Source organism: Sturnira hondurensis, unplaced genomic scaffold (genome assembly GCF_014824575.4).
Source record: "Sturnira hondurensis isolate 20B ecotype Veracruz unplaced genomic scaffold, ASM1482457v3 Scaffold0009733, whole genome shotgun sequence".
In the NCBI taxonomy this organism is placed as follows: domain Eukaryota; kingdom Metazoa; phylum Chordata; class Mammalia; order Chiroptera; family Phyllostomidae; genus Sturnira; species Sturnira hondurensis.
The window spans coordinates 5,408,694-5,432,776 of NW_028082364.1; the positions used below are offsets into that span (position 1 = coordinate 5,408,694).

Genomic DNA, 24,083 nt, shown 5'->3' on the forward strand with positions numbered 1-24,083 from the left:
GCTTCCCCCCGCCATCATCTTTATGGGATGCTGTGTCAGGGCACGTTTTTAAAGACTAGCTAGCCAAATGGGATTTCAGAATGCACTTGAATTTTAGTGGGGTTTCCGAATCTGAGCCCCTTTGAATTCTGTATTTCACTTCTTTCATTGTGACTCTCTCTTCCCTTTTTCACGAACAATTAAAGCCTCCATATCTTTAATCCTACAAAAGTAAGTTACTAAAATGAAACAAGAATTTGCCAGAATTCTTTGTGTCATCTCAGTATTTTTTAGCATTGAAAATTGAAAACATGAGAAACTTGAAATACATAGGCATGTCAAAAGATTGTACATTCATTACCTATATACCCAGCAGCAGTACTGTTAAAAGTTAACATTCTACTGTATCCACTTCATCACACATCTAGGCCTCTGTCCATCAGCACCTCTCTCTTATATTTCACTTCTTGTATTTTTATTATAATGCATTTAAAAGTAAACCATGCCCTGACCAGGTGGCTCAAATGGAATGTCGTCCCATACACCAGAAGGCTGTGGGCTCAATCCCCAGTCAGGGTTACAGGTTCAAGCCCTGCTCGGGGTGCGTGTATGGGAGGCAGCCAGTCAGTGTTTCTCTCTACTCTCGCCCCTTCTTTCTCTCTAAAATCAGGTAAAAAAAAAAAGTACTCAGGTGAAGAATTAAAAAAGTAAAATTTTAAAAAATTGCAAAAGCATCGATGAACTGCCCCTGTGCCTCCTTATAGTTCTGACGTGAGGTTTGTATACAGTGCGCACACCTGTGTAACCAAGTCCTGTATCAGGATATAAACAGTTTGACTTTTTAAATCTTAATCTTTGTCTTCATGTGTTGAGTGTACGTGGTGAAGGGAAATAGAGTGTAGAACGGCTTCCTTGGGGTCTGTTGCTCCTACCTTCTGTCTCCCACAAATTCTTTTCACTTACCTCTTTTACGTATTTTGTAGCAGGAAGAATTAATTTTTAAAACATTTTGTGGGAAGAAGATAGCTAAAAGACGGGGTTCAAACCCCCAGCTATGCTTTTTTAGTGGCTCTAAGTAGTGAAACTCGTCTCCAGACTTCAGACGGCCACTTACCCTCTTGGTCGCCATTCCCTCATCTCTCCCGGGGGCTGGTGACCGCCTTGTGAGCAGTTGTGAGTGAGGCTTTCTGTTCTTTAGTAAGCCGGCCTTCAGATGATTTCTCTCACGGAAGTGCACCGTCTGGCCTCTAATGCTCTGTCTCTCTCTCTCGTTTCAGTTGCCTGAGATAGATTTTTTTGACTATTCCAAACTGGCTCCTCTTGACCAGCCCTGCTTCATCCAAGCTGCCGACCTCCTGATGGCCGACTTCAAAATGCTCAGCAGCCAGGACATCAAGTGGGCCCTGCATGAGCTCAAAGGACACTATGCAATCACCCGAAAGGTGCTCTACTCCGTCCTCTGGTGGGGTCACCCCTCTTGACTACTTCTTCCTGTGATAACAGAACGAAGAATTGAGCTTGAGGAAATTGGGGTGGTTTTCATGGCAAAGGGCTGAAGAGTTTGTCAGGGTGAAGATAAACAGACAAAGATATTTGTTGATCAGGAAGAACTGAATGAAAAGAAGTGATGTATTTAGAAGCAGGGAAGTTCTGGCCTGACCATGAAGACATGCAGGGCAATGCATTTCACCGTGGAGTGCAGGACGGCTAGAAGACGAGAGATGGGTTCCTGTGCTGCCCCTCCCTCCCGTGCCTTCTGGCTTAGGGCAGGCCGCACATCCTGTGTGTCCCAGGTGGCTCGGGTGGGGCACACCAGGCAGGGTCTGCCCAGTGGGTGGTGGTTTGCCTCAGAAGGGAGTGAGAGCTCCCAGTTTTATTTCCAGGGCCCTAAATAAGATTCCACTGAGGGCCTCTGTTCCCAGGCTCTGAAGAGTGCCGGTCACTAGTGGGTGACGCAGGCGTGCCTCATCAGTGAAGTCCGTGGCACAGTGTCTCTTCCTGGTGGTCAGACAGGTCAGAGAGCACAGGCAGGTCTTTGGCTTCTCTTCCTCTCTTCTGCTGCCATGAAATCTATGAGTTCTGCTGAAATTGTGGTGGTTTCCAGCAAACAGTATTCCTTTTGTGAAAGAACAAACCAATGTGGAGTTATTTTAATGGTTAAAGCACCCACCATGTCTTAACCTGAAAGGGGAACCACAGGTGAATGTGGCTTCGTGCTGGGTCTAGAAACCTTTCGCCTTTGAGTTGCCAGGAAGATCCAGGCAACTCTCAACAAACTCCTGATTGTGGGTTAATTTTAGATAGAATTACTCCGACGAGAGTACAAAGTTAGTGCTTTCTATTTCTGAATCTCATTCCCTAAATTATCTGAGTAGGAGATGCCTGAACTGTCATTGAAAAGTGAATGAGCTTCCTCCAGAAATAACTGCAAGAAGCAGTTCTCTCATCTCGAGGCCCTGCTGGCGCTGTGCTGCTGAGGTGGTGTCTTACGCTTGTCTGAGCTCCCAGGGGGCCGCAGCAGGAGATAGCTCCTATGGTCTTGGGGTGGGTGGTCCTCTTCAGTCATGTCCCTGCTGGAGGTTTGATCATCCCACGGCCCACTCGTTGTTTGGGTGGGAGGTTGTAGAGTTTTGTGGCTCAGTTTCCCTCATTTATACCTTTCTTATCCCTTTATCTTCCTGGCCCTTTACAGTTTTTATGGTGTCTGCTTGTCTGCTTATTTTGAAATTTTACAGGCTATTTGAATGAAAGTGAGGTGTTTAAGGGAAAGCACTGTGTGGCAGAAGCTAAAATCTGGTGCACTCAATTGCAAATTAGAACTTCTCCCTGCGGTGTGGAGATGGTGCGCAAGGGTTCTGCCCTCGAGAGTGACGCTCACGTGGACAGGGGTGCAGCAGGCACGCCAGAGACACTGAGTGATGAGTGATGGCAACGACACGTCTTCCCGCACAGGCTGCCCTCAGACCTGGTGATTGCTTGGGGGAAGTGTGTTCGCTGTGAAGACAGTCACGTTTCCCTGGATTGGTTTTTTTCACTTTTTATTATAAACAATCAAGTAGCTAGAAAAAAGGTTGTGTTATAATAAGCCCACATTTACTCATTGCTCAGCTTCAGTAATTATCAGCTACTGCCCAGTCTTGTTTCATCTCCACCCTCTCAGACTGTTCTGAAGCAGATTCCAAGAATTAATCCGTTTCCTTTTTTCTTTTTAAGATTTCATTTATTTATGTTTAGAGAGGGGAAGGGAGGGAGAAAGAGGAAGGGAAACATCAATGTGTGGTTGCCTCTATGCGCCCCCTACTGGGGGCCTTGGCCGCAACCCAGTCATGTGCCCTGACTGGGAATTGAACCAGTGACCCTTTGGTTTGCAGGATGGCACTGGATTCACTGAGCCACACCAGCCGTGGCCATTTTCTTTTCATCGAAAACTGTCTCAGTGTTTACCTTTAAAATACAAATAATTTTTTTGAGAACCATAATCAGAATACCATTATTATATTAAAAATTATCATTAGTAGGTAGCCAGTCAATATCCATATTTCTCTGAATGTGTCAAGACAGCCTGTTTGATCATACTGGTTTCCAAGTAAAATCTGTTTTAGTTGGTTGATATGTTACTTAAATTCTTTTAATCTATAAATTTCTACTCTTCCCTCCTCCAGGCTTGAGTCTCTGTTTATTTCTCAGCTTTTGTGTCATCAGATGCCTGTTACAGTGTTTGTGGGTCATCCTCTAAAGGGATTTCAGCCATTGCACAGATATCCTGAAAATCTTAGTAGATTGTGTCCCTGGTTCTCAGATCTGACACCGAGAGTGGGTGTTTGATTTGTGAACATGAGCAAGCTAGAGGGAGAAATGCCAGTGATAGGAAAACTTAGCTTCCACATCTGTGTTCCTCGAGGTGGGATTTAGAGCCCTGAGTGTGTGTTACCAGCCATCCCCTGAGGACACTGGCATCATAGAACACAAATTAGCTTCCTTCCAGAGAGCTTTCAGTCTGTATGAGAAGATTAAAATGGTGTGATACTTAGGATCACAAAAGAGAGGTACATGAAAGTAGAGGAAAGAAGAAGGTGGTATTTGAATAGAGTCTCAGAAGAATGGATGTTTTCCGTAGAGGAACAGCAAAGGCTGCAAGGCGTGGAAAAGGAGCTGTGGTGCTTTGGGGTCGGTAGTGTGAGTCGCAGCTGCCGGCCTGGGCTCTGGCAGTGCGATCTTATCGGGGGCCCGTACCTAGGTCTTCAGTCACTATTGAGATTGAGGTAGGGGATGATGGTTAATACAGCTATGAAAGTTAGATTTCAGAGCCTCCTTTAAGTTGTAGACAGCATTTTGTTTTAGATAGTTTCCTGACAAGTGCCAGTTGGTGCTTATGTGTATGGATTTCTCTCTGCTAAGTAGAAACATTTAAATGGGACCAAGGTAAGGACCACAGTTTACCTCCCGTGAGGAGCCTTTGCTTTGGTAGTGTGGTTGCAGACCTGGGGACTACCGGTTACGAGCTCCGAGCTCACATTCCAGTTTGATTAGTTAGTGATAAAGGACATCTACCTCGTTTATAAAATGCAAGTTCTAATAACCTGTCCTGCATCCCTTCTGAGTTTTATTCACAAATAGCCCTGTAGGTGAAACTTGCTAGAAGTTACTAGTCTCACAGCTGAGTACAAACATGTGACTTTAAGATTAGTGCCTGAGGGTTTGTAGGGAACCCCTGGGATAGTGGGAACCCGGGAAGAAGAAACAGAAAGCAAGGAAGGAGGTGCCGCCGCCCTGGAGGATGTTGATGGGGGTAGAAAAGCAGCAAGACGAGTGTTGCCTCTGGCCAGTTCTTGGTAAGGGTTCCACTGAGTCTGGGAGCCCATAGGGATGTCAAAGAGGGGAGCTTTAGATCTGAGCTGGCCCGAGTTCAAGTCCTAGCTTTAATGAAGGTTTGACTGGGGGCAAGTTTGTTCATTCTCCTCTCTAAGTCCTACTCCCTCTGCTATAAAACAAGTAGCACCTCCCTCGGGGTCATCGTGAGAACTGACTGAGAGGAGGAGTCGGAAGATGCCCAGGTAGTACTGAGCTGCCCAGGTAGTACTGAGCTCCCAGGAGGTATGCGTAGCAAATGGTAATTCCCTGCTGATGACCAACCCTGGGAGCTCGAAAAGGAAAGGGTAGGAGGCAAATTAGGATGAAAGGTGCTGCTCCCCTCTTCTGTAGCTAAAGTACTTTTTTTCTTGTCCTACACGGATACACAGCTGTCTCTAAAATAAACAGGTCAGAATGAGCTTCATTACCAGCATCCCCATAACACATACACAGCCCTGTTAAAAACTGTGCAAGTGGCTGAGGATATGCCCTGACCTACGGTATCAAGGCTCAGAGTCCAGTGGAGGAGGTAGCATGAAACAGCATCACACAAATAAGTGTATCATTACACCTGTGATAAGCATTTTGAAAGAATACAAGAGTGTGAGGACCTAAGGGAGGACTAAGCGGCTGCAGGAGGGCCTCCCAGTGATGGTGTTTTTCCTGGGATGAGGAAGACTGTGGGAGAGCTGCTCTGGAGAGAGAGGATCCAGAGCCCAGTCTGGGGAACATTAGCCAGCAAGTAAAAGCAATTCATTGTGTGGTTGAATGGACATGAAAGGTGGGGCGTAGGATTAGGGGTGGGATTTTGAGAGTCATCAGCATATGGAAGGTTGCGCCCCACACCCCCACCTGGATGAGGTGCCTAGAGAGACAAAGGCTGCCTTGCGGACTGCCACAGGTAAAGCCCAGAAGTGGAGGCTGGTGGAGGAGGAGCAGGCGGGGAGGAAGCTGGCAACATTGTGAACACTGCTGAAAGGTCAAGTGGGACTGAAAGCTGGGTGTTCCAGTTAGCCCCGTGTTGCGTGGTGGATTAGCAAGTGGAAAGGTGGGGTTCGATCCTAGTTTAGAAGTTGAAAAGTTCATGGGAAGTGAGGTATTGGAACGTGTGCGAACTACGTTGGTAAGTTTGCCTACAAAAAGGAGGAAGAGGGGAGGGGTTTGTTTTTTTTTTAAGATGACACAGACTTTAGCACATTCAAATGCCTGTTGGAAAGATCTAGAAAAGGGAGGAGTGAAAGCTGTGAAACAAAGGGGATTGTCACTGGCCTAAGAGCTTGGTGCTCTGGGACAAAAAGGAAGGCCACTGGGCTGGGAGGGTGGGGAGTAGGTCAGGGATGTTGAGCAGGGAAGCACCGTGTAGGGTGTGCCCGGGCAGCGGGACTTGCTAACCATTTGTTGGTGATTTAACTTGTGCTACTCAAGGTCAGTGTGAGCACTTTCTGTTAAATTGCCCTTTAATTTGTCAGCGGGGATTTTGGTTCTGCCATTGTAGCAGTTTATGAAAGTCAGAAAAAACAAAGATAATGAGATGCTGCCGTTTGCTTTGACACTACCTCTGCTTGTAAGCCATGCAGGGGAGGTAATTAACACCTGAGTCAGTGTGAGGGTGGGGATTGCCTGTGTTTCACGTACTCTTGAGTCCCGTCTACAGTGGTAACCTTTCCCTTTCTCCATTTTTAGGCCTTTTCTGATGCCATTAAAAAATGGCAGGAGCTATCTCCAGAAACCAGTGGGAAAAGGAAAAAGAGAAAAGAAATGAATCAGTATTCTTACATAGATTTCAAGTTTGAACAAGGTAATGGCCAACTGTGTGGGGGGCTGCTTAGGTCGTGTCCTCTGTCCCGGCAGTGACCCTGACGTAGACTGCTTGGACAGCACATAAGTGTTTTAAAGTAAAAAGTGGCTACAGTCGCCACCTTCTTTCTTCCTGCTGAGGAGGCACCATGACAGGAAAATGTAGTACAGGGAAGTGTTGGGGAGGAACTGGGCGTGGCTGTGGGCCTGGAGTTAGCTTTCCCCCAGTAGAAACCGTCTAGAGCAGAGGAGAACGACTGCTGGGGGGTGGGGTTTGGGGGGGGTCACTTACACGCCCAAGAGTGGCTTCCCGGGGAGCAGAACAAACAGGTCTGAAGTAGCCACTTGTTTATTTAGAATTCTGTTATCCTTGTTGACAAAATAACTACCCGAAGCTCTTCCAGACAGGTTAGTTAGGTCAAGTCTAATCCCTCCAAAAGGTAATCATTTTGAACTTTACAGCAAACTTCATCTGAGTTGCTTGTGTCCAAGCTTTTCCTATAGATGGCGTCATCAAAGGAAACATTTCCCTTTTCTGCATCTTTCTGTTACTCTGCACCTAATTACATAACTTGATTTTAGGTATGACTACATGGAGAATCCGCGAGTTAGCTGTAGAGTTGGAAAGTATTTGAATTTCTGAACTCTTCAGAACCTAAAAAAATCCTAAGGTCCCCAAGCTGGTCTGTGGAGCAGTGCCCTCCTGACATGTCCCTCTCACAGGGCTGTGGCAGAATGAGAGTGGGGACAGTGTGTAAGCGGTTTTCGTTCAGCTGAATGTGTTCACTCTTTAGACTAGGCCTCCCTCATGCTCGGTCGTTTCGCGTTTGTGCCTGACTGACAGTGGTAGAGAGAGGAGAACGCCGCGTCGTGAGATGATCCGCTCCCTTGTTAGTCTGCTCTGCGCTTTAGAAAATTCTTTTTTTTTTAAGTCATGAAATTTTATGTGTTTATGCATGCATACATTTTTATTTATTTATTTATTTTTAGAGAGAGGGGATGGGAAGGAGAAAGAGTGGGAGAGAAACATCAATGTGTGGTTGCCTCTCGTGGATCCCCCGCTGGGACCTGGCCTGCAACCCAGGCATGTGCCCTGACTGGGAATCGAACTGCGATCCTTTGCTTCACAGGCCAGCACTCAATCCACTGAGCTACACCAGCCAGGGTTAGAAAATTCTTTTTTAAATCAAGCCAGAGGGTGTCTTTCTGAAATTTCCTGCCATGGTTGCAGCTCTGGCGTCTGAGAAGACTTGGAAGCTGTCTGTTGCCACTTCATCTTCCTGGTTTTCCCTCTCTGGGTGCCCTTGGCTAGCTTCTCGGTATCTTTGAAAGTCTGGATGTGCCTGGCTGGATGAAGTGCTCCCCGTGAGGTCTGCTGTGTAAAGACAGCAGCTGCGATTTCCGTTCTCCACTTGCGTCTCTACAGCTAAAGGGGTTGTAGCTCTGTAAGAGCAGAGCGTGTCCCACCTTTGGCTTACATTGAGCCCTGGCCTGTTCACCCCCTTGCTTTTGAGTCACTAACCTCTCTCTGCTTTGACGCATGTGACATCTTTCCGTTAACTTCATCTTGTTAGCGTTAGTCCACTGTTTTAGGTGTATCCCTCTTAATAAGGGAACTGGAAGTTAGAAGTAGAAAATATACTTGGTTTCTATCAGTTTAGTGTTTATGACTTACAGATACACGTAACCTTTTTTGACAACAGTTTATAAAAAAGCACATAGGCTAAGAATCCTTAATCTGATCCAGGGATCTCATAATTGACCTTCTTGGCTAGTATTCTGTCCAGTCACTGTCTGGGCTGCAGGTTGCTTAGCTCAAAGACAGAGACAGGGCTCTCCCTCAGCTCTGCTTTTTGTGGTGCCGATGAGCTAACCACTGCACAGGCTCCCATGAAGAGTCTGGGGAGAATTTGGAGGAAGGTGGATACAAACACACCCCATTACTTCTAGAAAAGCTGACCAAGAAGAAATCGGATCCACAAATTACAAGTACTGGGAGTGGTTGCTGTCTGTAGGGATATCGGGACAGACCCTTCGGATGTCCAGAGAGAAATACTGGGGAGAACTTTCATAGTATTGACAGCCTTGATGAAATGGACCAGTTACTCAGAAACACAGACTACCAGAATTTACCCATATGAGAAGATAATTTAAAGAGCCCTATAGCTATGAAGGAAACTGAATTCATAATTTTAAATCTCCCAAAAAAGAGATCTCCAGCCCCAGTTGGTGTCACTGGAAAAGGCTCCCAAACATTTTTGAAAAAACGAACACCAGTTCTACACAGTTCCTTTGAGAAAGTAGAAGAGTAGGAAACATTTCCTGATTCATTTTACAATGCTAGTATTACTCTGATAACAAAACCAGAGGAAGACAGTTAAAAAAACAAAACAAAAAACTACAGACCATTTATTCCTCATAAACATAGATGCAGGGATGTTTAACAATATTAGTAAATAGAACTTACATAATAAATGTATGAAGTATGTTTATATAAATATATAAAAATATATTTTAACATGCACCAAGACCAAGTAGGGTGTATTCCAGGGATGCAAGACTGGTCCAGTATTCAGAAGTGAATCGGTGCATCCACTGTGTTAGTAGGCGAAAGGAGAGAGGTTACCGTGTCATACCAATTGGTGCAGAAAAGGTATCTAATAATACTTAGCATCTGTTCATGGTTAAAACTCTCAGAAAGTTAGGAATTGAGAGGGGCTTCCTCAGCTTGATGTCTACAATAAAATCTATTCCTGGCATCATACTTAATGGTAAGTCTTTCCCTCCCACCGCCCAAGATGGGAGCAAGGAAAGGATGTTCTGTCTTCACTGCTGTCCACCGTAGGCCTGCGAGTTCTAGCCCATGCAGTAAAGAAAAGGAAATAAAAGGTACAGGTCAGAAAGGGGGAAATAAAACTGTCTCTTCAAGCAGATGACATGATAAGTGTGCCTAGAAAACTTTAAAGAATCTACCTCAAACTCCTAGAACTATTAAATGAATTCAGTACGGTTGCAGGATGTAAGAACAGCCAACAAAAATCAGTTGTATTTCTCTCTACTAGCAGTGAGCATGTGGAATCAGAATTTAAAATACACCACTTATAGTTGCTCCTCCCAAAATTAAATACTTAGGTGTAAAGCTAACAGCGTCAATGGGTCTTTTATGGTAAAAACTATAACCCTGAAGGCAGTCGAAGTTAAAAACAAATGGAGACACTATGTTCGTGGATGGAAAGATACAAACCGTACAAGCAGACCTCGTTTTATTTCCCTTCACTGTATTGCATTCTGCCTTTTCATCACTGTGGAGGTAAGACCCTCCCCCAGCAAAAGAGAACAGCTTGCTGAGACCTCAGGTGATAGCTACCATAGTTTAGCAGTAGAAGTATTTTTTTTTAAGTAAGGTGTGTACTTTTTTTTAAGATAGCATGCTGCTAACTGTAACTACAGCGTAGTCTATAGTGTAGACAGAATTTTTGTGTGCCCTGGGAAACCGAAAGGTTCCTGTGGTCTTTTGTGGTATTCCTGTTGTCACGGTGTCTGGAGCGACACCAGCGCTGTCTTCAAATGGGGCGTGCGCAGGCTCAATGCGGCCCCTGTCAAAATTCCAACAAGACTTTTTTGGTGGGTGCAGGTGAGCTTATCCTGACTCGGAAAGGCAAGGTACTAGGCCAGATGAGGTGATTTTTAAACAGTAGAGTGGGGGAGATCAGGCCACCTGATTTTGAGACTTGCTGCGTGCGTAGCTACAGCGACTGAGAGCAGGTTGACAGGACAACAGACGTGCAGATGGGTGGGAGAGAATAGAGAGCAAAGGAAAACTGGTTTCTAACTTAAATTTTATTTTTAATTTCTAAAAACTAGTGAGAATGAACAAAAAAATGTTTCAGGAACCTGATACAGTAAATATTGTATGTGCCGCCAAAGGGGGCACAGATGTAGTAAGATTGATAAAGTCAGAAAATATACAAGAAACAGGCTTTTGTGAGGAAATAGAAAATCTGGATGAAGCAGAAAATTTTTTAGAAAGTGTGAATTACCAAATCAACAGCAGAAATAGAAAACCTGAAGAGACCAATTTTACATGATGTGATGTTTGTCTTCTAAGTGTTATTTAGTGTGGACCTAGGTATTATTCTTTCAGCTTTTCTATTTGATGTTCCATTTGATTTGCGCCTACCAGCGTGGCTAAAATGGAAAACCGGTGATCCCAGGCGCTGCTGCGGGTGTGGGGTGACTTGGACTCACAATGTTGCCAGCAGAGGAAGAGTGTGAATCGGAAGAACCTCGTTGGAAAACCGGCACTGTTTTCTAAAGCTGGTCCAGCAACTTCATTGCATTCTGTGTGCTTGACTGAGTTGTAGACATGTGCTCAGTAGCCCAATTCATACTGACCCCAAACTGTAAACCCGCCTCTTTGTAGTAGGATGGACAGTAAACTGGTATATTCACACAGTACATATTCCCATCCCACTGATGGGATCAGAGAGATGCTCTAATTGGAGTGCAGAGGGAAGAAAGACATGAGAGTCACAAAGGGCACGTAGGTGAGGGAACAGGGCAGAGCCCGGTTTCCCCCGACGGGGGCCGAGTGCGCAGGAGAGGAGGGAGGTGGGGCCCGCGCCCTGGAAGGCTGAATGGCTGGCCTGGCTCCTAGCAAACGCTTATCTGCATGATTTTGCACTGTCGTGTCTTCTAGGTGACATAAAAATAGAAAAGAGGATGTTCTTTCTGGAAAACAAGCGGCGACACTGCAGGTCCTACGACCGGCGCGCTCTCCTTCCGGCTGTGCAGCGGGAGCAAGAGTTCTATGAGCAGAAAATCAAAGAGCTGGCGGAGGTAGGAAGACGTGCATGGACGTGTTTAGTAAACTATTCAGGCTTTATTTATTTTTTAAAAGACTTTATTTTATTTTTAGGCAGAGGGGAAAGGAGGGAGAAAGAGAAGGAAACATCAGTGTGTGGTTGCCTCTCACGCACCCCCTGCTGGGGACCTGGCCTGCAACCCAGGCGTGTGTCCTGACTGGGAATTGAACCAGCAACCCTTTGGTTCACAGGCCGGTCCTCAGTCCACTGAGCCACACCAGCCAGGGCTAAACTATTAAGTTTTTAAAATGAAAAGAAAACTGGGTTTTATAATGATACTGACTAAAGTTCACAGTTTCATAAATCATATTTATGGTAGAGAATTTTATTTTTTTATTTTTTAAAAGATTTTTTATTTATCTTTAGAGGGGAAGGGAAGGAGAGAAGGAGAGGGATATCAATGTATGGTTGCCTCTCATGAGTCCTCTGCTGGGAACTGGCCTGCAACCCAGAGGCATGTGCCCTGACTGGGAATCGAACCGCGATCGTCTGGTTCGCAGGCCAGGGCTCAGTCCACTGAGCTACACCAGCCAGGGCCTATGGTAGAGAATTTTAATTGGAGCTTAGCACTCATTTCTGTTGGACTTTTCTCAGCTTGTAATGGTGGAGAAAAACCAGAGAGGGAGTCCATTATGCTCTGTAATTTTCCCAAACATACCATCAAATGCCAAACAGAATATGTATTGGTTATTAATATGTATGTTCTAGACCAGCAGCTCTGAAAGTACAACCCATGGACCCCTAGCCTCCTTCCAGGCCCTTTAGGGGTCCTGCAAGGTCAGCTCTCTTGTGATCATAAGGCATCACTTACTTGCTCACTGGGGAGAATTTGCACAGACAGATCAAGAGCAGTGGTGCCTTTCAGTGAGTCAAGCCAGCAGCACCGAATTTGTACCCACAGTCATCATTTTCTTCACCGCCACGCACTCGTGCGTTTTCAAAACAGCAGTGTCGCCTAATGTAGCAGATGATGGGTGGCCTGGTACCTCTGTGACAGACGGATCACGACGGCTGCTCTACAGTTCTGATTTCTCAAGCATTGATGTGAGAGAGAGACATCAGTTGCCCCTCACACACACGCCCCGACCGAGAACCGAACCCCCAACCCAGGCATGTGCCCTGACCAGGAATTGAACCGATGACCTCTCACTTTGTGGAATTACGCCCAGCCAGCTGGGCCTCCCTAGTCAGAGCTCCAAAATTCTGGTTTCTGTTGGAGATCTAGAATTTTATCACTGCCACAAGCAGTCATCCAGTTTCGAGGAAATGTCTGCCAAATAGCTAAATTTTTGTCAGTCTTTCTTTTTTTTTTTTTTTTTTTATGTAAAACGGTACTCTTTTTACAAAGAAAAAAGTGCCTACTTCAGCAGCTCACAACTCACTGGCACCAGGGCTTCTCCCTGAGACGGCCATCGTGGCCGGGGTGCAGCGGGAGTACTTGCACATTTTTCCAGTTTGGTCAGAGTACTGAAAAGATGTTTCTGAGGGTCAAAATTGGATAAAATAAACTTTAAACTGCTAAGCTGTGTGACTGAAGAGAAGACTATTAATAATAGTTTTTTTTATGTCTGTGGAAATAAATTGTAATGGGTTGTGACATCTTTGCTGAATTTCTCCCTCCGTGTCTGGTTTGTTTGTTCCTCAGCATGAAGACTTTTTGCTTGCTCTGCAGATGAATGAAGAACAGTATCAAAAGGTATTTTGAAAACGCCCCTAATTCATTTATTCTGGTATTTTTCATAGGCTGTTTTCTCTTATCACGTTTCCTCAGGATTTTGATGGCACATTGGTTCCCAGATAAGCGCCTTTGGTTCCGCTGAGCTTGTAAGCACAGTGCAGTTGGATACTGGCGACTTCACTGTCGCCCTTCCTGCCAGACTGGGCGGGGGTTGGAGGGACGGTGGTGAGGGAAGTGTTCCTGTTAAGGAGCACTGCCTGCAGTCCGCTGAGTGAGCTCTCGGAGGACAGTTTAGAACTCAGACATCACTTAGAGTTGACAGCAGGGGTCTCTCTGACCTCAGGGCCAGTGGGTCTGGTCCTCCCGCTGTCCCTCACGTGCGGCCTTTGCTGACTAGGTGGGAATGGACTTGCGGTCACTGATTCAGTGGGCTTGCGTGGTTGCCTGAGATAAAGCCTGGGCTGGGACGTGGGTTTCTCACACTGCTCTCCCACAGCAAGAGACAGTCGGCTTTCGAGATAACATTTTTTTAAAAGATTTTATTTATTTATCTTTAGAGGGGAAGGAAAGGAGAGAAATATCAATGTGTGGTTGCCTCTTGTGAGTCCCCTGCTGGGGACTGGCCTGCAGCCCAGGCATGTGCCCTGACTGGGAATCGAACCGCGATTGTGTGGTTCGCAGGCCTGCGCTCAATCCACTGAGCTACACCAGCCAGGGCGAGATAACATTTTTTGTGCCACTTGTCCCTGACTCTTAAAGTCATGTTAGTGATATAACCTGATTGCAGGTTGTGTAGTTCTGCTGGCACCGTGGAATTCATGAATGTGATAATGTTAAACAAACCAGGACAACAAAAACACCCCCCAAAAGTGAAGATCTCGCTATCGTTAACTACGTGTCAATGTTCGTCCTGGCGTCTTGAGCTGCATTTTTACAGCAGACAGCAGCTCATTGTTTTACGGCTTCCAGGGGTGGCTCTTCTCCTCGGGGTGCAGGTGGGGTGGGGGGGTGAGCCTTGATGTCCCCCTGCTTACGTGGGGGCATTTCTCGTGTGTTTGTGGTGGCCTGCAGGACGGCCAGCTGATTGAGTGCCGCTGCTGCTACGGGGAGTTCCCGTTCGAGGAGCTGACGCAGTGCGCCGATGCTCACCTGTTCTGCAAGGAGTGTCTCATCAGATATGCCCAGGAGGCTGTCTTCGGGTCTGGAAAGGTAAGCACCGTGGACTGCGCCCACAGGTGGGAAGCACTCAAGAGTCTGGGGAGACCGTGCGTGTGGGTGAGTGTGACTGTCTCGCGCAAGCGCCTGTTCTGGAGCGAGGTGGAACCCTGCTGAAGCACAGTAGTATGTGTGGTTCCTCTGCAGCCCCGACCTGTGTGGCCGTGCTGGCTCCAAGCAGGCAGAGTTCTCTCCGGGGAGCGGTGCCCTCTGTGCCACAGGAGCCTCTGCTGCTGCCCTCAGCTTCCGGTTCAGAGGGAGAATGAAGGGCACTCTCAAAAAGGGAGAATCTCACAGCCTGTTCGAATGTGTGGGGGTGTAAATTAGTATTTTTAACAGGTTTTTTAACATACTTTTAAAGGATTTTATAGTTGTAATAAAATCAGTAATTATTTTATATGTGATCATATTTCTCCTTTCAAAGTCAGTTTCTCTCGACAATTGCATAACAGTACCGAAAGGAGTTTTGTTTTATCTTAGTGAACATTTAAAAACCAAACTTGCTTTTCATAAATACCCACCAATAATCAAATCACTCACCATCAGTTAATGTAAAGGTAGTTGTAGTTTAGTCAAGAACTGAGGAACAGTTAGCAGGGGGTTGTGATTGGCAGAATAATGCCACACACCCCTGCCCTCCCCCGGCATCTACCTCCTTATCCCCAGAACCTGTGCTCATAGTACCTTACCTGGCAAAGGGGAATTAAGGTTGCTTTTCATGTCACCTTAAAATAGGGAGGTTGTCCTGGAATATCCAGGTGAGTGCAGTATCTTCACAAGCATCCTTAAAAATGGACAAGAGCAGCAGAAGAGGTCAGAGGGCTGCAGTGTGAGGCCTCAGCCTGCTGTAAGCGGCTTTAAAAGTGAAGTGCAGAACCCTCTGGTCACGCTAGTTGGAGCCCAGCCTCCTTTCTCATGGGAGAGTTTGGGTCACCTGACTCCATCTGGAGGGGGTAGGAACTGGAGGCTTTTCACAGAGTCCTGGGAGTTTGCAGTTTGTGGTCCTGTCAGTCCCCTCCCCTCCTCTCCTGTCCCTCCCCTCCTCTCCTGTCCCTCCCCTCCTCTCCTGTCCCTCCCCTCTGCCTCCCAGGGAGTCTAGGCTCCGCCTTTCTAGGGGTTTGAGAGGGAACCAGCATGCTGCTCTTGAGGTCTCCTTTTCAGGTGCTGGCCGTGGCCTTCCCCCTCCACTCCTCTGTGCCCTTCACCCTTCCTCATTGGCGCGCCGTCCACCCTCGTGCACTGTGGTCTGGGGACATCAGAGCAGGACTTGGTGTTTTGTTTCCTAATTCCCTTGCTGTTCTGAGTGTTCTCAGAGGAGAGAGGGTGGACAGGTCTTTATCATTTCAGCACGTGTTCTTCACCACAATTCATTTGCTTTAGATGCATTTAACCACTGAGGCCTTTCATTTTCTGAAACCTTGGTTGAAATTTCTCATTTTCCTTTTTGCCTCCTGACCTGGTCATTCTAGTCAGAGCTCAGCTGCATGGAAGGCAGCTGCACGTGCTCGTTCCCCACCAGTGAGCTGGAGAAGGTGCTTCCGCAGACCGTCCTGTGTAAGTACTACGAGCGGAAAGCCGAGGAAGAGGTCGCTGCAGCCTACGCGGATGAGCTTGTCAGGTGAGTCTGGAGTCAGAGAGCGTCACCTGTCTACTCGTTCTCCAGCAGGGAGGCTGCCTGGGCCCTTGGATCAGGGGATGGGAATTCTGTAGCGAAGCTGTAGCTTCCCGATCTTTTGGCATTTCTTGCTGAGCAGGGAAAGAACTGATCATGGAAAAATCTGCAGTTCAGATTTTTGCCTACATTTCTTGGCATCTTAACCATCTGGCTTTATAGGTACAAGCACTGTACATTGGGTCAGAGGAAAGGTGACACGTGGGAGGGGTTCTCAGAAAGGTGTGCTTATTGCATGGTTTGCACTGAGACGGGACCCAGATGGCACCTGCATTTCTTGGAAAGAGCCAGCACAAAGGAGAACCTCAGTGGCGTTTTCATGAACAGACAGGAGTAAAAGGGGGTGTGGCACGTGTGGCCACCCAGGTAGGAACTCCATCGGAGCGTGAACGTTAGTTATGTGGAAGCACACCCGGCTTTCCTGTTTGGAGTAACATTCCTTCTGCTCTTTTGACGGTAGGTGCCCCTCCTGTAGCTTTCCTGCTCTGCTGGACAGCGATGTGAAGAGGTTCAGTTGTCCCAACCCTCGCTGCCGTAAGGTAGGGAGGCAAACTTTTTTCTGCATTTATATTTGAATTATGGTATTATGAGCTACCATAATGATGCAGACATCTCCTGGTTATCTGCGTACTGACCAATGAGAAGGGTTTGAGTGCTGCTCCCCTTTTCAGGAAAGCAAATGAAGATCAGTATTTGGTGAACAGTGGTTGACATGGTAACAGAGATTGGGCCGGTTGTGGAATTGCAGCCACAAAGCTCTGCATCTCACGTTGGCTTCCCATAAGGGCGTTGTCGTGTGAAGTGTGATGAGTTTTGTTTCTTTCACAGTACCCGCATTATTCTTGGCTTCTCTTTTTGCCACCCTGTTGTGCTCAAACAGTTTTGTAGCCTGCCATTTTCAAAGTCCTAACCTCATTGCTTTGATTAAGGGACTGGGCATCATGGTGACATCTGTCACATCTGGTAGATCATTCACTTAACTGTTCTCATGAGATGTGGCTGTGTTTGATGAGACTGAAGCCATCCATTTGCCTCACTGTTCAAAGTCTTCTTTCTCTGTAGATGACTATTCTGTGAATTAAGAATGTCTGAAATTTGTCAGCTATTTATAAGCCACTTAGAGTTTTTAGTGAATATTGGCATCCACTTAAACAAATACCTATTTTTTAAAAGATTTTATTTATTTTGCCTTGGCTGGTGTAGCTCAGTGGATTGAGCATGGGCCTGTGAACCAGGGGGTCGCAGTTCGATTCCCAGTCAGGGTGTGCATGCCTGGGTTGCAGGCTGGTTCCCAGTGGGGACGCACCAGAGACAACCATACATTGGTGTTTCTCTCCTTCTCTCCTTCCCTTCTGTAAAGTTAAATAAAATCTTGAATAAGTAAAAATAAAAGATTTTATTTATTTTTAGAGAGAAGGCAAGGAAAGGAGAAAGAGAGGGAGAGAAACATCTATGTGCAAGAGATATACATCAGTGATGTGCAAGATAGATCGATTGGTTGCCTCTTGCACACCCCCAACTGGGGACCCTGCCTGCAACCCCAGGCACGTTCCCTGACCTGAGAACCAAACTGGCGACCTTGGGGTTCACAAGCGAGCACTCAGTCCACTGAGCTACACCAGCCAGGGTTAGATAACTATCTTCTAAGCACTTTTTCTAAAATACAATAGCATGATCAAAATTGAAAATTATATCTCTTCCTTGAAATGAAAGTAGATATTGGAAAAGGAAGAAAGAAACTAAACTTATGGACTTTTTTGCTTTCAACATTAACATTTCTGTGTGAAATATGAGTGTATTCTTATAACTGATGTGTTCGTTTAATTTGTCCCCACCTCAGGCTGTTGCTATAACAGTAGTTCCAAGAGTCTCTGGCGTCTTGGAACTAAGCACATGGAGTGACAGACAGGCCTAAGATACAGAGAGCAAGGAGACAGGAGCCAAGGGAAGGAAGGGTCGGAGTGAAGTGAAAGTGAAGATGTTGGAAGGTTCTGGGTCCGAGGAGCAGTAGTATCCTGGGCACTGTACTGGGAGCGTGAAGGGGAAGGTTCCTGAGCTCGGCGGGGCCAGGGTCGGGTGGCCTTGGAACCATATTCTGAGGCAGAGGGGCGGGGGGGTTAAATACCGGGGAGATCTGTCTGGCCATTTCGTACTCCAGGTGAGAGACGCGTATCAGCACGGTCCCGTCGGGAGTCTCCCCAAATTGGCAAGATGGTACTGGGAAGTACATTTCCAGGTGTGATTCCAAATTAGACTCTCTAATAAAAGTGCTCATTTACAACTTAGAAAGCCAACGAGAAGGAGAGGCCATTATTCTCCAAAGGCCATTGCAAGTAGTCACAAGGGCACGCAGTGAGTCTGGAACAGCACCACGAGTGTCAAGAACATCCACCCTGGGATGCCTGTGAGGGCCTCCCAGAGGTTCCTAAGATCCTAGACAGAAACACCACATACTCTGCTCCATCTCTGTGGGAGAAATACGGATGCCATGTTGAACTTGGAGGTGACCGTGTAGCTTCTTTTGGCTAATGAAATGGGAGGGAGGGTGAAGTAGGTCGCTTACGTAAAAAAGTGGTAAAAGCAGATGCTTTAGAGTAATGTCAGCAAGATGGTGGGATAGGCAGCCTCAGACCCTTCTTCCCCCGAAGTAACCCTTGTTCGTCAACGCGCAGACCGGTTCCCTTGGTGAGAAATCTAGAAACCAGTTAAGAGGCCCTTGTACTCCAAACAGTGGAAAGCTAGCTGCAGTGAAGCCTGTAGGAAAACCTTGGAACTCACACCACAGCCCTCCTGCAAGCTCATTTGGGAGGAAACTCCTAACCCCCAGCTTCTCCCTGGGAAGGGAGTGAGAAGAGGGGAACGTACCCCTCACTTTCAGATGGCTCAGAGGGCCACCCCAGGGGCTGGCTTCTCTCTTCCCTGACTAAGCACTGACAGGGAAGGGCCCAAGTTGGCCCCTGAGAAGAAAGGCAGTAGTTCGAACTGGCATACACTCACTCAGCATTGCTTCTCCTCTGCTTAGTGTGGGAGAAGACTCCCAAGTCCGGGCTTCTCCCTAAGCAGGGAAGGTGTTGGAGTGCGTGTCCGACATTCCAGCTATTGGAGGAATGTGCAATGGCCTGGTCTCCGTCTTACCTGGCCCCAAAGACTGACGGGCCGCCTCCGAGAACAAAGAAGAGCTGGACGTCTTACAGCAGCTCCAGAGAACCTGCACTACTGTAGACAGACACCAGAGGGAGCGAGAGGTTTCAAGCTGCTGGAAAAGAAAGTAGCAGCACCTCGCTAAGTGGGAATTTTCGGAGTCTGGAGAAGACTCGTTCACTGAAAAGGCTTCTCCACATCGGAGCCAGGCTGGTTGGTGAAGACCTTTCCCTGAACAAAGTCTGTAGGGAGTAGGAAAGGTGACTTTTTACAAATGTGTGGATTCCAGCGCAAAGTAACCAGGCACAAGAAGAAATGTGGTCCAACAACAACAAAAATCTTTAGAAACTTACCCTGAAGGTAATGGAGATATGTGATTACCTGGCAGAAATTTCAGAACCGTCATGCAGGTGCGCAGTGAGCTCAGGAAAATGGTGTGTGAGGTGATGAGAATGAGAATGTAAAAATATCAACAAAGGGAAATATTTTACTTATTTACTCATTTATTTTTACCTCACCCGAGGACATGTATATTGATTTTAGAAGGGAAGGGAAGGGAAGGAGAGGGAGAGAAGCATCCATGTGAGAGAGAAACAGCAGTCGGTTGCCTCTCACATGCCCCCGACTTGGGACTGAACCTGCAGCCGTTCAGTTCACAGGACCATGCTCCAACCAACTGAGCCACACCAGCCAGGACGAGAAAACATTTAAAAGAACCAAACAAAATTTGGAGCTGAAGAATATAATCAATGATTGAAAATTTCACTAGAAGGGTTTAACAACTAACTTAAACCTAAGAAAGAATCAGCAAACACAGGTCATTTGAAATAAATGAGTGAACCAAAAAGAAAAAAGAATGAAGAGTAAAGAAAGCTTAAGGGGCATACGGGACACCGTCAAGCAGACCACTGTATGTATGTTGAATATCCCAGAAGGAGAGGAGGGGAGAGAGGGGCAGAAAGTACGTTTGAAAAAATAATGGTCACAATTCCAAAATCTGGTGAAGGAAGTAGACATCCAGATTTAAGAAGCCAAATGCACCTCAATTAGGACGAAATGAGACATTTTACAACCGAATTGTCAGAAGTCAGAGAGAGAATTTTTTTAAAGATTTTGTTTATTTATTTTTAGAGGGAGGGGAAAGAGGGAAGGAGAAGAAACATCAATGTGTGGTTGCTTCTCCTTTGACCCCCACTGGGGACCTGGCCTGCAACCCAGGCACGTGCCATGACTGGGAATCGAACTAGTTACCTTTTAGTTTGCAGCCCATACTCAATCCACTGAGCTACACCAGCCGGGGTGAGAATTTTTAAAACAGCAAGAGAAAAGCAAATTGTCATATACACTGGAGCTCCCAAAAGCTTCTCAGTAAATTTTTCAGCAGAAACCTTGCAGGACAAAAGAGAGTAATACTGTACTCAAAGTGTTGAAAGAATAAAAGAAAAAAACTGCTAATCAAGAATAGTGTGTCTAGCATGAGTTTTCTTCTCAGATAAACAGAAGTTGAGGGAGTTTATCACCATTAGATTTGCCTTAACAAGAAATGCTAGCTCTCTAGCATTTCAAGGGACTCCTTCAAGTTGAAATGAGAGGATGATGGATAGCAATACAAGTTCCTAAAGGTATAAAGCTCATAGGTATAGGTAAGTATATAGGCAAACAGAAGACTGTAATGTGTGTATATGGTATCACTTTTAACTCTGGTATAGAATTTTAAAAGTCAAGAGTATTTAACTATAAAATAATTTTTATAGTTAATGGGTACATGATATAAAAGATGTAATTTGTAATGTTAATAACATAAAGAGGATAAAAGAGTAGTTTTTGTATATGATAGAACTGATCAGCTTAACATATGATGTTATAAATATGTGCAAGAGAAGGTGAGAAAGGAATCAAAGCATATCACTATAAAAAAAATCAGTGTAGCCCTGGCTGGTGTAGCTCAGTGGATTGAGAGCGGGCCTGCCAACCACACGATCGCGGTTTGATTCCCAGTCAGGGCACATGCCTGGGTTGCAGGCCAGTTCCCGGCAGGGGACACACCAGTGGCAACCATACATTGATATTTCTCTCCCTCTCTCCTTCCCTTCCCCTCTAAAAGATAAATAAATAAAATCTTTTTAAAAAATCAGTGAGACAGCAAGGGACAGAAAAACTACAGGACAAAACAAAATGGCAATAGTAAGTTCTTCGGTACTAACTTTAACTATGAATGGATTGATTTCCCCATTTAAAAGACATAGAGTGACTGAATGGATTTTTTTTTTAAAGGAAACAACAAGATCCAATTATGCACTGTCTACAAAAGACTCGTATTTAATGACACACAAACTAAAAGTGAAAGGATGGAAAAAGATAATATCATACTCGGTGGTGGAAAACTAATAACTTCTCTGCTAAGATTAGTAGAAAGGCAAGGATGTCCACTTGCCACTTCTATTTGACGTATTACTGGAAGTTCTGCTAGAGCAATAAGCCATAAAAAATAAGTAAACGGCATCCGGTTTAGAAAGGAAGAGGTAAAATTACCTCTGCTGGCAGATGACATGATTGTTTATGTAAAAAAAAAAAAAAACAACCCTGTAAAATTCCACTTTTTAAAAAACTGTTAGGACCAGCACATTCAGCAGAGGTGCAAGATACCAAATCAACAGGCAGGACTCAGTTCTGTTTCCTTTACATTAACAAAAATTCAAAAATGAAATGAAGAAAACAGTCCCATTTATAGTAGTATCCAAAAGAATAAAATGCTTAGGAATAAGTCTTAACCAAGGAGGTGAAACATTTGTACACCGAAAACCACAAAACGTTGTTGAAATACACAGGTAGGTGGAAAGACATTCATGTTCATGGGCTGGAAGACGGTACTGTTAAAACGTCATACTGCCCAAAGCCATCTGAGGTTCAGTGCACAGTTCCTATAAAATCCCGATAGCATTCTTTGCAAAAACAGAAGCAGTAAGCCTGCAATTCATGTGGACCACAAAGGGCCGAAATAGCCAAAACAGTCTTGAGAAAGAACAAAGCTGGAGACCTGACACTTCCTCACTTCAAAGCGTATTGCAAAGCTTTCAGTCATTGGAGCAGTGTGGTCCTAACGTAAAGACAAACATAAAGACCAATGGAACAGAATAGAGAGCCCAGAAATAAACTCATGCACACATGGTCAATGAGGAAGGGGTGGTCTCTTCAGCTAGCGCTGGGGAAACTGTGTAGTGTGAGCAAAAGAATGAATTGCCCATTATCTTGTTAGAAAGCAACTCAAAATGAATTAAAGAATTAAACATATGACCCGAAACTATAAAACTTAGAAGACATAGGGGAAAGTTTGGTGATTTTTCTGGATATGACACTAAAAACACAGACAGAAAAAAAAAAAGACGGCTGGCTGGTGTGGCTTGTGGATTGAGTGCCAGCATTCGACCCAAGGGATCGCTGGTTCGATTCCCAGTCAGGGCACGTGCCCAGGTTGTGGGCCAGGTAGGTCCTCGGTGGAGGGAGTGTGAGAGGCAACCACACATCGATGTGTCTCTCCCTCTCTTTCTCCCTCCCTCCCCCTCTCTAAAAATAAATAAATAAAATCTTTAAAAACCAAACAACAAGTATCAGCAAGAATGTGGAGAAGTTGAGACCCCTGTTCATTTTTGGTGTGAATGTAAAATGATACAGCTGCTATGGAAAGTAGTGTGGAGTGTCCCCAAAAATAAAAAATAAAATTACCAGATGCAGCAGTCCTACTTTAGGGTATTTGTCCAAAAGAATTAAAGACAGATCTTGAAGAGATACCTGCACTGGCATGTTTATTGCAGCATTATTCATGACAACCAGCATATGGAAACAGTCCGAGTGTCCAACGGTGGATGAATGGGTGAAGAAGATGTGGTCTGTCCACACAGTCAAATACCACACAGCTTTCAAAAAGGAAGGGAATTCTGACACAAGCAACAACATGAATAAACGTTGAGCACGTTATTGTTGACATAAGCCAGTCACTGAAAGACACATACTGTATGATTTCACTTACAGGATGTATCCCAAGTAGTCAAGCATGGAAGCAGAAAGTAGCCAGGGGTGGGAGAAGTGGGGAGTTGTCATGCAGTAGGTACGGAATTTTAGTCACGCGAGATGCAGACATTCTGAAGAGCTCCTATATAATTATGCACATAGAGTTAACAGTACTTCTCTGTGCTCTTAAAAATATGTTTTTAAGGTGGATTTCATGTTACGTGTTTTTTACCACAATTTATAAAACAGCGTATGATTCATGGTTTCTTTTCCTTCTGCCAAGATGGGCTTTGTTCCGAGGTCCTGAAGTTTGGGTTGGTTCCCACAGTATCACCTGGCACATCCTGAGCGATGGAGGTCACAAGAACCAAGGCTGACTGTGGGGGTGAGGGAGACAGGGTTAGAAGGAAATACTCCGACTAGGACTGGCGGTTGGGAAGTCTCCCTGCCCTGGTTTGGGCCACTAAGTGGATGGTGGTGCTATTCACTCAAAATTGGAAATAGAATAGAAATAAAGATTCCGGGAGAGAAGATCAATTCCATTTTGGACATGTTTTATTTGAGTGTGGTACTATTTGGTATGCATATGTTTTCCAATGCCTGGCAGATAGCAGTGATCAGGAATTAACTAGTCAGCAAGTGACTAGTGTCAGGGACACAGGAGGAGCGGTCAGGGCTGGATGAGGGCTTCTCAGTTCTGAGCGAGAGGCGCTGAGCCCAGGGGCAGGCAGAGGACAGGGCGGCAACTAGCAGCCAGGGAAGGCGGAGGGGCTGGAGCTGGGGCCAGCCAGGAGTTAGAGAACAGCTGGTGGGATTTTGATTAGAGTCTTATCAAATTTATAGATGACTTTAGGGGAATTACTTTCTTAAAAAATGT

The 24,083-nt window shown here is 45.6% G+C and overlaps 1 protein-coding gene across 3 annotated transcripts in view; it reads left to right on the forward strand.

Annotated features, from left to right (window-relative positions):
- The window catches only part of RNF216 (ring finger protein 216), a 118,444-nt gene that overhangs the window by 25,611 nt on the left and 68,750 nt on the right, over positions 1–24,083 (forward strand). For all 3 annotated transcript variants that reach the window (XM_037057882.1, XM_037057884.1, XM_037057883.1), the window contains exons 7-13: positions 1,257–1,421; positions 6,514–6,628; positions 11,327–11,466; positions 13,138–13,188; positions 14,242–14,379; positions 15,855–16,003; positions 16,518–16,596. In XM_037057882.1, the coding sequence (XP_036913777.1) occupies positions 1,257–1,421; positions 6,514–6,628; positions 11,327–11,466; positions 13,138–13,188; positions 14,242–14,379; positions 15,855–16,003; positions 16,518–16,596 (837 nt within the window). The remainder of the gene's footprint in view (positions 1–1,256; positions 1,422–6,513; positions 6,629–11,326; positions 11,467–13,137; positions 13,189–14,241; positions 14,380–15,854; positions 16,004–16,517; positions 16,597–24,083) is intronic.